The sequence below is a fragment of the Aplysia californica genome, unplaced genomic scaffold (assembly GCF_000002075.1).
Source record: "Aplysia californica isolate F4 #8 unplaced genomic scaffold, AplCal3.0 scaffold00088, whole genome shotgun sequence".
Classification (NCBI taxonomy): Eukaryota; Metazoa; Mollusca; class Gastropoda; order Aplysiida; family Aplysiidae; genus Aplysia; species Aplysia californica.
The window spans coordinates 1,333,813-1,347,206 of record NW_004797358.1 but is presented as its reverse complement, the minus strand read 5'-3'; the positions used below and the strand labels follow the sequence as shown (position 1 = coordinate 1,347,206).

The window sequence follows — 13,394 nt, the reverse complement described above, 5'->3', positions numbered from 1 at the left end:
GTGACAAATGAGATAAAATTTAATTTTTTGTATTTCAGATGGATTTATTTTTAAAAAATATCTTTAAAGAAATATATTTTTTTTAAAGCATTAAAAGGTTTTATTTGTAAGATTTTAACTTCAGAGCTTGGGTCTTTAAAAAAAAAAAAAGCTAAAGCATTCCATTTTCTTTTTATGTACATTTTACTACCTCAAGTCTGTGTTGCATGATTTGGCCGGAAAGGACACTGAGTTTGCAGAGGGCAAATAGACTAGAAAACATGATTGGTTGTGACTCTGGGGTTACAGTTGTATATTAGTTTTTCTGCCCATTCATGGAAGTTTTTAATGTGTCCTGTCCTTGGACAGATATGCTATGTTGTAAGAGATCGTAGTCAAGTTCCAATAGACCTGAGGGGTTCTCTGTTCAACTTGAACTAAAATTAACACAACATCGAAATAAGTGAAAGGTCTTAATGGGAGACCTGGGTCGCCGATCCCTGAGAAAATCCATAACATTTTTCAAAATATAGATTTTTTTTTTTTTTTTGCGGAAAAAACATCCTTTGACATCTGTTCTATCAGGTCACAATGACGGAATTGTTAAAGCGCATTTGAAAATCGTATATTGAACTAAAAGTCCTTTAAAAAATTCTTTTCTTTTCTGTTTTTCTCAAAATCTGCTTTTTGCTAGGAGTTTTCAAAAACTACTGGAGCGAGAAGCTTCAAATTTAGCATACAAGTGCTATAAGATCTATTCTGGGGATCTATGTGAGGAAATTGGGGAATATGGGTAACTTATGGAAATATTCAGATTTTTAAAAACTAACAGTTACCCCAAAGTTTTGTCAACTGACTCTCGGGGGTGGCCGCCATAGAGACCCATTTTTTCGGAAAAATTAACAAATTCACCCCTAGTACATCCTATTTACCTACAAACTTCTTGTACAATTACATGAAAGTGAATAAAAGTCATTCGTTTAGAAAATTTTTCCGAGAGTTTGCGTCTCCCCATAACTGCAACTGGATTTTTAGATGTTGTATGAGAAAAAAGTAAACACCGAACATTTTTTGACACTGCTGCTATTTCTTAGACAGTTTTGGTTTTCTTTTTCAGCTCTGTTGGTATTGTGAAGAGAGTGTCTCTCCTCCCCTCCTGAAAAAACCAAAAAACCAAACGTTTTACCGTGGGCTTACTTATCCGTTTGAATCCCCAGCTTCCTGGCTGCCTCAGGGTTGTTGAAAACTAGTCCAGTTGCTGCTGCTTGTCCCGTCAACCGACCAGTGACGGAGGGTCAGCAAAATGGGCCGTTGACGCCGCCATCCTCCCCTCCCCCAGCTGCTGTGGCCCCTCCCTCCCTGAGCCCGGCTCCTCCTCTTCCTATGACAGACGGAGATGCAGCCAGCTCAGAGCCGGACACCACAGAGGGTGCTCTCACCCCCGCCCAGAAACTGGAGCAGGCCAGGTACAAAATTTTTTTAAATGAATAAATGTAGGTGTTTTTATGCCGCCGTGAACACAGTTTAGATAATTTAACCCTCTCGGTACGCCCTGCGGTCATTTTGTACCCCCAGGGTTGTATTCTTCATATTTTAGAATACTTCTAGTACGAAGATCTCTTTGAAACTTTCAGTATTTCTCAAAAAATTATTTGACAAAACTTCTATGCACTGCATACGGATCGGATTAATGAGTAAATTTCCTCTTTGGAAAGTGGTGGCGCACGTATTGTGTGGATACGATAGTAAAACACTACGTACGGATAGGGTTAAAAGGCAGGCTTCCAACCCTGCCTTTCAGGGCTAGTCTGGGCTGAGAGGGACATAACATCCCAGCTGAAAGACTGAGGTACAGTGGAATCCTGTTATAACGAGAGAGAGGGGACCAGTGCCATATGTCCGTTATAGCAGGATTCTCGTTATACGGGCTCCAGTAATAAATTCAAGGGAAATAGCAAAGTAGGTCTAATCTATGAGTCTAGTTTTCGGTTTATGTCTTTTTGTAATCTCCCCTGAAGATGCTTTGGTTCAACTTGACCTTTAAGTCTTACTTGATCAGAAGTCGAATCAGGTTTCTTTCTCTAGCGCTAGCTATGTTGCTCGGCGTAGGCGATCAGAAAGAAAGTACTCTAGACTAACTCGCCCGCTGTGTTTTCCCCCACCCCACCACACCCTGTGGTGCGTTCCGTCTGCGTGTGCACAATGAGAACATACCACACCCCCGCCCACGTCACACATTCGCTCCGTCTATCACCGTACAGCACTATGACCTCTCCATCCCCGCATCGGAGAAGTGAGAGGCATGGTAGGCCTAGATACTCTAGATTAGGCTGGCCTATCACACGATGCGTTCTGCTTGTCTGTGCATGCCACACTCTCCCCACTCATTCAATCAGGCCTTCATTGTTGGCACATGTGGGCTCTCCCATTCTTTTTTTCGAAAGATAACTAACAAGTTTCTCAACTGTCAAGGTTTTACATGAATAAATGGCCTATGCGCTGTGCACAGCAGCAGCAATATTCCGCTATAACCGACTCGCGAGCTTGTCTGCTTGCGTTATAGCAGTATTTTATTTACAAAGATAAAGAAGGGGGAACTTCTCGTTATTTTAGGACTCGTTTTAAGTGGATTCTACTGTACACAATAAGAATTCTCCACACTTGAGAATCGAATTGGGGTCTCCTGCATGTGACATTGAAGCGCCTAACCCCTACACTACCGACACCTGTCAGGCAGAGAGCATTTATCTACCTCTGATTTCTGTCTTGGTGTAAGGGCTGAGGAGAGACTGAAATTGAAAAGGAGGTCCAACTAAAGACTTAAGATAGTTCAATTTTAGTTAACGAAATGAACCATGATACATTTTTTTTTCCTGTTTTAAAAATTAATGACAGATGAACTTGTGATGATTTTTGATAATGCATGCATTGAGAATTGACACAGTACTGTTGAATACCTTTTAAATAAAAGAAATGCTTTGCGGAAAATTGTAAATACAGTTATTTCGATTTTAAGCAGGTTATCATTTTTCAACTGTTATTTTACCTCTAGTTTTTAGCATTTTAAATCTGATCGTTGACCCGAGGCCAACCGTGCAGTGAACTGTTGTGAGTGCAACCAACTTGTGTTTCATGCACTCATATGACATTATGCAGTTGCGAGCGCAGTAAAACTCTTTTACTAAAACTAAAATAAAAGAGTGTCTATAATTTCCATGCCATGGAATAGATTGGAAGATCACGGGTGCAGTTGCTGAAACCTGTAATTCACCTTGGTGGTACATGTCGGGTTGGTCTGATGTAACAGTTCTCTGTTAAAAAGATAAGTTTAGCAGTGGCTTTGGACTTGTTAGTTGAACACTGGTTTTTCTCATGGGCATTTCATATAGGGGAATTTTTATTTCTTCCAGATCAGTATCTGCCTCAAATATGAGTTAATGTATGGCTTCAGGCCAGATAGGGGTGGTTGTAGGACGCCACTGGTAGGTCCTACTTCTTTTTTCTCCCCCTCTTGTTTCTACGTGTCTTACTTTTCCCCAGCATTAAGTGACCGTTATTGTATCGACGTGCTTCTCTGTACTCAAACAAACAGGTTACATTGCAGGTTTTCTTCTGACTCTCCTCCACAGAGCTCAAGCAAAAGAAGCCCAGGAGCTGTACGATTCTGCCACAGCGGTGATGCACAACGGCCCGGTTTGACAAGAGCTACAAAGCTAGACGTGTTGTTTTCAGTTCCTGTCAAGTTCTTCTTCCCTCCCCCTCCACCACCTCTAGAAGCCTTGTACTGACAAGACAATGATAATTAAGCAGTCAATGCACACTCGATGGTGAATTGGTCTTTGTTGACTATATATTTTTTCTTCTTTTTTAATATTGTTTTTCACTGATAAGAACCCTCTTAATTATGAGAAATGTAAAAGGTTTTATGGTCAGGGATGTTAATGTTGAAGTGCTCTTTGAATGAGTTGTTTCAAGGAAAAGGATAAATGGAAAACTGATAAATAAATATTAAGAACAGAACGGGATTGTTATTGTGTGGCCAAAGTTCTGTTCCTGGAGACAGAGACTGACTCATGCACGTATTAAAGTTGTCAATAGCAATCCTCAGAAGGACAGTTCACACTTTGCTGGAGTGGTTCACTTTCTAGTGACAGGCGGCTTCTTGCAAGTCATTTCTGAATGCGGGCATGTCCCCACATTATTATGAGGTATACGAGGCAGATAGTCTGTTCAACGCCTTGGAGGGTTGCTGCCTGTCAGCAGTGTGGTTGTACAAGAATGTGATCGCGAGTGTCAAAAGACTATTCAGAGTACAGTTTGTCGACGGAAGCAGTCACAAACTCAAGTCTGTGAAGTCTGAAATAAAAGTAAAGTTTTTTTTTTTTTTTTGAAGAGTTTGGAGACCCTCTTGATGTAGTGCAAGTATACTGAGCGAAAATTACAAAGGATGGCTTTATTGCAAAATGTGTACATATTCTGTTTTCTAGCTCGCTAAACACTGGCATACTGGTTTCCTTGGAAGTAGTATTTTTGGAATTGCATGATTTGGAACTGCGACCATTGATTTGTGAGTGGTATATTTTTCCTTGGGAAGATCAAGTCACTCGAGCCTAGTGCAGAGGGATGAAGATTGTGATCCTGAAATAAATTACTGAACTCCAAAGGATTTTTGTTTGTACTTGTTTGTCTCTTTGTAATTATTTAAGGGCAGAGTGTTTAGAACATAGTTTTCTGCTTCATGGTTCTGTTTGGTTTGTTAAAAGTTTGACATGGTATCCACGGTCATACAACAAGACATGCTCTCACATCTTTTGTGGACAAATCGCTGAGTTGGATGCTTTTGAGGTTACGCTTGGATCAATTCATTCACTTTTTAAACTCAAATAAATGATAATATATGAAAAAAATGGTGATGTAAATCGTAGTAAATCTGTCCTGTAATCTGTTTTCTCAAAATTTACGCTTTGCCTGTATGTGGCAATGAGGTCAGGACTTGTGTATTTTTACACGTTCGTGTTAGTGTTTCTTTGGAAAAAGACAATGATAGTTGTAGCCATATACAAAGATTGTTAGGCCACTGTGCTCACCGTCTGTTGCTAGGTCATCGGGAATGGCTGAGGGACTGGAGAGTCCCAAAAACTGCGTGATCTCCTCCCCTCACGATGTACAGCTCCCTGTCTCAATTGCGTTCTACCCCTCCCTCCTGTTTGGCTGTTCTCAGGGCTTCAGTATGTCTACTCCCTGTTCTGCTCTCTGTGTAGCCAAGTCGGGCTGACGTCACTTCAGTGATGGCATTCGAGGACTTCATTATTTTGTGAGGCGCTATATTTCTTCTTTTTCTTCTCAAAGTTGGACTGGCATGAACAAGGGTTTTGCCATTTTGAAAGCAAGCATTGTCATGGAGTGCTTATATTAGCAAAGCATATTGTCAAGGAATTTTTTTCTTCCTCCCCTTATTTTAAGATTTAAAAATGTTTATTCATGTTTGTACCCAGGTTGCTTGTCATTTATTCTTTTCATTGCAGTATTTTTTTGTGTGGTTTTGATTTAACCAATATATATTCGTATTTTTGTTTGTTTTAAATGTCTCTGAGAGCTATTCCATATCAGTTGACTGGCTGTTGCAGAGTACTTAGGGACGATGGTGAACAAGTGTATACAAATCATGCCTTTAGAGGAGCTGAGTTATTGAACAAGACACAGTGAACCACACACGCTGAAAGTTTGTGAAGTTCAACTTTCATAGCTACATTTTTTACATGGTCTGACGAACATGAGCATAAAATTTAAGATCCATAGTTTTGTGGGGATGTGTCATCTAAATGCATCAGGTTACAATTCTGTGCTGGTGACAAAGTATGGTTTTCTTCGCTTTTGTTCTTATTTTCAATTTTCCCCATTAGAGAATCCATGCAGGATTTTGGGATTTCAGAGTTAGTGGAAAATTTACCTCCTTGTCCTGAGTCTTCCTCTCTCTCTTGTTCTCTCTCTCTCTCTTTGCTTTTCATTTGCCATAAACGATACCCTGTTTCTACTTTTATTAATGATAGTTAGAATTAAGGTATATGGTCCCATTATCTCCTTTCCAAAGAAGCAAAAGCGAAACTGGATATTGTGTTCAAAGCTCTAACGATGGTAGTCGAACACCAACTTTAGCCAAGCATGGCTTTCGATTTATAATGTGACAGTCAGTACTGTTATACATATATATTTAAAAACAAGTTGTTAATACATGTTAGTCCATTTGTTTTCAGAGGGTTAATATTTGTGCCAGTACAGTTTTGGATTATTGCACCCGCATGGAAAGTTGCATTCAAATCTTTCCAATAACCTACCCTATCGAAAACAGAAGAGGTACAATAATTCAGTTCTCGTCAATGTCTAGGTGATAACTATTTTAGTTCATATTCCAACTTATTGGCTTTTGTTTTGGTGCTAAGAGGGTAAAAATTAAAGGGTTGTCAGTTTGTGGTTCTAATTTGTTGTCTTGGTAATGACATGCATTTCTTTTCCATCACTGTTATAAGCAGAAATGGAAAAGAAACTGTTGTAAAGATTTTCCATTTTTTCTCTGTCCGTCATTTGATAAACACAGAACTTTCTAAATCTTGTAGTGTAGCTATGGTAGAATTGCTGTGAAGAAATAAGGACAACAAAGCAGACAACTAACATGGAGTAGAGAAGCTCTGTACAGTGGGTGTCGCATTCAACGAGGTTGCCGGCACCAGTTTGTTGTCCTCGTTGGATCAGATTTCTCGTTAACAACGTGACTAAGGTTAAAGAAAAGAAAGGAGACGAGTTATTAGATTACACGATGTACCAATACCAGTAATTAAAACAGTTGTTCCCCCTCATTTCTGCATTTTTAGGTTTTTTTTAGAACACTTCTCGTGTGGAAACGTTCCCTCTCACATCTAAGCCTAGATCCTCATAAAGTAAATGCGAGAGGTTGGATTTTCTGATCAGAGGAAGAAAAGAAAATTGAAAAAAAAAAAAATGAATAGATCGAGACCTACCCATCCAGAGGTCACCCAGTTTCACACAGTCCGCATCGCGTTCACACCCACCACCTCCCCTCCCTACCGTAGACTAACCCTCACCCGCCCTCTTGGCTTTGGGGCCCATATTAGGAGGCACACTAGAACTAGCAGTACAATGTGTTAAGAATCGAGGATGGGCCTTGCGCTTCGCGTGAGATTGTGAGAAAGGAGAAATATTTTTCGATTTTGGGGGCCGCTAGTTGCTTTTATTTGGTTATCGCGACCTCGTTGAAAGCAACTTCTGTCTGTTTGCAACCTCGTTGGAGCTGATGTACATTTACAAAGAGATATAGAGGAAAAAATCGGGGATTAAGGATTGCCTCGTTGGAGCCGACTTTTTGTTGAATGTGACCTCGTTGAATGCGACGTCCACTGTACTGCTGTAAGCCGACAAAACGCCTTCTTGTCTTCACAGCAGTTTCATGAAAAAGATGTTTTGTCAACGAAACCATTTAAAAATAGCGTTCTTCTGAAATCTGAATTCTATTTTTAAAAACTAGTCACAGTTTCACTGATTTTTTTCACACAAGTAGAGTAACTGATCAGGCTTTAAACTGCTTTTGATTTAGCTAATTTAAAATAAAAAATATTGGTGCCAAAATGAAAAAAGGCTTTTTGTCAGCTTACGGCAGAGTAGTGGGTGGCCTGTAGTTGAGGATCAGTGTGAATTTTCACTTGCTTTATATGGTTTGGTCTGTTGAAATGTACTACTTTTGATATATGTTCCTGCTCACTAAAGCTAATGAATATTGTTTTGATTGATGGACTAGAAAAATATGTTTGACCAGAGGTTGGAGTGTTTGGGGCAATGTTTTATATCACTCTGCAAGATAGTTTGCACCATTGTTTTGCACAGTTGAAGTTTTAGAAACTTTCAGTCCTGTTTATCAAGGAAGCTTTTTTTGGAACTCTCAAGATACTTCATAAATGACTTGTTGCACAGGACAGTTGATTGCAGTGTTTGAGTGGGAAACAATGCTGGTGGTTTAAGAATTTCTCAGTGCTGACACCCTTTCCTTCAACAGTATACATGCCTTTGTTACACAATGGAGATTAAATTAGCGAATTGGGAAAAAAAGACCATGTTTAGCTGATCTGAATTGTGTTGCTTTTGAGACCAGCTTTTCCGCTGACCATTATAATTGTCTAATGCGCTTTTCTTGACTCAAACTTAAATCGAACACAAATTCTTCCTTTGAAAAAAAATATTTTTAGTAATGAGGTGAGTGACATGTGATGCAGTGTGACCGATTGCGAGAAAGGAGCTCTGTGTTACATGGCAGTGTACAGAAGGGATAGGTAATGGGGGAAGAATTGCCTGTTGTTTGATGACACAGTGGTCGACAAGGAAGTTTCTGGCTGTACACCTCTCTGTCGTTAGTGTCATTGGTTGCAGCCTTTGATTTCTTCTTCTAATCTAGAGCAATGATCTCGAAGCGTTGATTTGTTGTTGTTTCATTACTGTTAAGGATAATGCAAACCACATTGTTTAAGTGTGCTTTTTGTGCAAAAGTGGATTTACTTTTTTACTCATAGTAAAGGTACTCGGTAGTACAAACATGGCGCATAAGCTGACTCACAACCTTCCGATGGGTGGTTTGGGGAAAATTTAGGAATTCAGAGTGCTGTTTCTTTGCTCTGTCGATGTAAAACACCAAGTGCTGAACATCATGAAAAAGTTCTGCTTTTCCTCATTACAATGGTGTATTGCAAGTTATTTGTATATTTGTGTATTTGGAGCTGGACAACGGCTGCCCCATTTTCTTTAAAACTGACTGAGAGATAGAGAATGATTCCAAAATTCTCAGGAGACACTGACCTTCCAAATGGACAAATAAATTTGTCATACAGCATTTTGGAAAGTTTAGTTTCTGGTACCAACTCATATGTTGACTTTTCTTTGGACATTTCATTGCGCTTTACCTTCATGTGCTAGGTGTACAAACCAAGGGCATAGTTCTGTTCCTGGAATGGATGCTCATTTGCAATATAAATATAGGATGCATGCACATGTTTGCTAGGGCTAGGTGTATAATTAAAGATTAGAAATAATTAGGTTCTCGTTTTCATGTTTGTGGATTTCCCAATTTTTAGACAAATGTGCCCTCAAGTTATGCTGTATAGTTATGATAATAAGGTCAAAATATAGATAGTTTATAATAGTTTGAATGTCATAGTAAGTTTGTATGAAATATTTTATATTTATTTTCCCACTTTCTCCTTGAACTTTTCATTCTCCAATAGTTTTCCTGCAATTGTAACATTATATTTTGTAGTGCGTGTGGGACTCTAGTCCCACTCCCTACCTCAATTATTATATAAGCAAATGGAAAAGAAGTCTTTGTTATCGTTTTTCTTTTTTGTTTTTCCTAATCTGTACACAGAGTAAAAAGCAGAATTAGGCTGCACCAAGTAGAGAGCAGAGGAGAACATACATGCGTTTATTCACCGGTTCTAAAGGCAATAAATCAATCTTGCTCTCTCTTTCCTATGCTAATGAATTTGTACAGGATCATTGATGGCAAAGGTAGAGCCGAAGAGAGGGAAAGTGTAGATGTTTCTGCTGTACTTAAAGTGGCAGTTGTGATGATTCACTCGAATTATGATGTATATATCGCTGCATGTTAAGTTCCTATTTATATCTAGGTTTTTACATTATTTAATATCTACCTGTGTAAGTTGTTCTGTAATTGTGGCATTTCTGACCTTCAGGAATGGGAAGTAATTGTAGGTGAATTTTTAGCTGTTTAGTTCCTGTACCCTATTTTTTTTATGGTAAGTCTGCAAAATGTCTGTACAGTTTTGTGAAAACTTGGTTACAGATATGGCAACTCTTTGCAGTGCTCTTTTTCCTTTTGGAATGGAATCTTCACCTAAAATTAACAGCACTAATTTGTCCCATAGAAAGTTTGCGTGCAATGTCCTTCACAACTTTTCTGTTTGAACTGTAAATCTTTACGTCTAACCTACCCCTCAGCCCACACCAGCAGTTTTGTGTTTATGATGGTGGGCAGTGTTGTTACATATATATATATAGACTTCAGCTTCCTTGCTGTCACACACAGCAGTCTGCGCGGGTTTTGTTAATGTGATTTGTTTTTTTTTTCTTTTAGGATCTGTATAGAGCAAGAGTGTTTGGTGTGAAGAACAGACTGATGAGGGCTGGGGGTCTCCTGTGATTTGTGCTGTTACGTATGTCTGTGTTGGCAGATATAAGTCTCTTTCACAGCGCATGTACATATATCTTGTCTGACTTTACCCTCCCATACCTTGTCCGGAAACACACACACACACACACACACACACACACACACACACATGCGCGCGCAAACACACCCACCCACCCAAACCCAATTTTTAAAAACGGGCGAACAACAGTTACACTAGTATGATGCCTCAGTGATGGTAATAATGCTGATATGTAATGATTATGATTTTGAATATAACAGCTGCTTCCCAATGAATCTGAGCATCTCTGGTAACTAAATTGAGGATTGTGTACCTTCGTTTTTGTATTTGATTATGACTTTCAGCACAAAAATACCGGTTGAACATGTTTTTTTGTTGTGTGTGTGACATCCCAGCTATTTTGGGTTTTTTATTATAATTATTATTTTATTTTTGGGGGGTTTGTTTGTTCAGTGATAACAGGAAAAATATATTATGCATCCTGCAAGCATTAATTGACATGTCCACTTCAGTTTCATACTGTCTGTTGCAATCATTGTATGTGTGTGCTAGAGAGATATCGAGAGTGGTAGATTTGTTCCCCATGTGAAATCCAGTCAAATGTTGAAAGGTCTGGGTGAAAAGTACATTGTAACGGGTGTTGAGCTGGGGTCACTTGTCTATTATTTATGTCATCATAGCTGGATTGTTGTGGACTGGCACTCCGTATGCTCAGCTCGATGCTTCAGTTGCCTAAAGTGGTCTAGACTTGGTCAATGATAACCTAATACACACAGGGCAATGGCATATTAAGTTTGTAATTCATGTGTGCGTTTTAGTCTTGGCGATGTTGTTTATTTTATGACTGGCATCTGCTGCATATCCCTATCTGATTTGATTATGCAGATATAATTCAGTTGCATACTTGGACATTGGACAGGGTGTTCTTCACGACAACTGGTTGGTTATATTATGGAAAAATGATTTCCTGCTGTTGAATGTGTGAGGAATGCTGGCCTTGACAAGTAGGAGGCAAGCAACAAATCCCCCCCACCTCACCCACCACCTGCGAATGGGATTCTCAGCTGTTGCATTGTTTGTTGACAGTGGGCTGTTGTAGGAACCAGGGACCAAAGTTTGAAAGACACTGCAACCCTCCCCTCTGTCGCTGTTGCTCTAGTCTTGCGAGAGGTGGGGTGAGGGTTGAGCGTTATGAGACATCCCACTGCATCAAAAAGTTCACTGGGTGTGTGTATGTGTATTTGTGTGTCTGTGTCTAGAGAGAGAGAAAAGTATTTGTGTGAGGGCTGGTGGTATTTTTTTTAATGCCTGAACTTGGTAAGGACAGATTTTTTGAGGTCCTTGATTTAGCTGGGGTGTTGTTAGCATTCATTTAAATTTTGTTTTCATAACTTGTGTCTTCTCAAGCATTTTTCACTTCCCCTCCAGAGTTCACCTGGAAAGGGGCCCCATGAAAGATATCACGGTGCTTTGCTGCTAATTTTAGGCTCTCATAAAGTTGAACTTATATTTTTTTTAAAGAGTTTATTGGATCATGTGGTTTTATAAAATTACATTTACCCTGCAGCTTCCATTCGAGTCTTTTTGATTTGAATGTAAGCACACGCAGGAAGGTCTAGTATCGTTCAGTGTTTTGATCAAATCTGGGCAGAATGATGGCCCCTCCCCCGGCAGTGCACAAAAAGCACACTGGCTATGTGCCAAATAATGTGTGGGTTTTCTCTATCAGTGCATGGAGTTGGACAAAATTAAAGAGCAGTCTACGAACATGCATGGCTTTGAGTGTTTTGGCTATGTGATTCTCTCCAAGCCTTGGAAGAAAAAATTTATCCTGTTACAGTCGGGCACAGATATCGCAAACACTGAAGACTCGAAAGCATAGACAGCTCATACAAGTTGCCATTCCCTCTATTAATGTAATCTCTTTAATTTTCCGTTATCGGTTAACCCAAATTATGGATGTGATGAAGACATTTGTTAATCCCCAAAGTGCTTGAGTTATCCGTGCCGGACTGTAAATGTGGCTTGAGTGAGTTCCCCCCCCCCTCCCTTGTCTCATTTGCTGTGTTATGTTGGAGTGTGTGTTTGGAGTAGTTGTGGTTTTAGGTATGTTAAATGCTGGCCAAAGCCACTAGTTGTTACACTTTGCATTGAAGGTTCCCCTGGACTTGACCAGCAAAAGCTCATGTTTCGTGGCATTCCGGGAATGTCCATTCATCGGGGCACAACGTTTCAAGTTTTGTGTTTAATGTTGGTCACCCACACTGCATCATGATTTCTCTGGTCCCCCCCCCCCAACTCACATTGTCATAACCTTGCCAGTCCTGGTCCCATTGTCATGTGAATTTTATAATTTTATGTTTTAAATTAAAGAAACCCATTATTTTTTTGTTGATTGAAAAGGTTTAAACACTCATAGATTTGTTGCTAGTGCCTTCCAAGATGTTGGGGCAGGTGAAGAAAGTATTCAGGAAATTTATCAGAGGCTAAGTTGCTGTGTTTAAAAGAAGTTTGAGAAGGAATGTGCAGGTGTTCTCCGTACTAAAAACAAATAATAGCTCCTGCCACCCCCCTCCCATTCTTAATATTAATATTATATACATATATTATATGTCTGTGTTTTTGTCACAAGGTGGATACACACTCCCTTTTACACGGGGTTGCATTTTTGTTTGGCTTCACTGGAGAAGTGTAGTGTGTGCTGCGCTGCCGACTCTGCTGATATTGTGCTTGCATACGCAGCAAGGTGGGGGCTGGCCTGCAGCAGAGTTGCCAATTTCCACAACTTTGCCATTGTAAACAGACGTGTTCAGTGAGTGTGGAGGTTGTTTCTGCACGTTGGTGTGACTTGAGGATGTCAATGTAAATCTAATAAATAGTAGTTGAGATTGTGTACATAGAATATGTTAATTAAAAAAATGGAAGATTACAGTACAAAATGTTGTCCAGCTTCATTTATTTGCTTCATTTGCTAGATTCGATGGAGTGTCACTTTTCTTTCTATTCTTCTTTTCTTTGTATATATTACTCTACTCTCTAGGAAAACCTCTAATCGTCAGCACTTCTATGACTGATTTGTGTTGCAATGGCGGTAAAACTTTTACAAAAAAACTAGGCCTGCTGGTCTTTTTCCAAACTTCCAGTGATAAAGGTATTCATAACTGGTGTTTGTGGTGTAGCAGTTAG

At 39.5% G+C, this 13,394-nt stretch overlaps 1 protein-coding gene across 4 annotated transcripts in view; it reads left to right on the top strand.

Moving 5' to 3' along the window:
- The window catches only part of LOC101851111 (serine/threonine-protein phosphatase 6 regulatory subunit 3), a 58,072-nt gene extending 44,929 nt beyond the window's left edge, over nt 1-13,143 (top strand). For all 4 annotated transcript variants that reach the window (XM_013080485.2, XM_005094729.3, XM_005094730.3 and 1 more), the window contains 2 exons: nt 1,197-1,445; nt 3,609-13,143. In XM_013080485.2, coding sequence (XP_012935939.1) covers nt 1,197-1,445; nt 3,609-3,678 — 319 coding nt within the window. In that variant the 3' untranslated portion in view covers nt 3,679-13,143. The remainder of the gene's footprint in view (nt 1-1,196; nt 1,446-3,608) is intronic.
- Nucleotides 13,144-13,394: the final 251 nt, after the last annotated feature.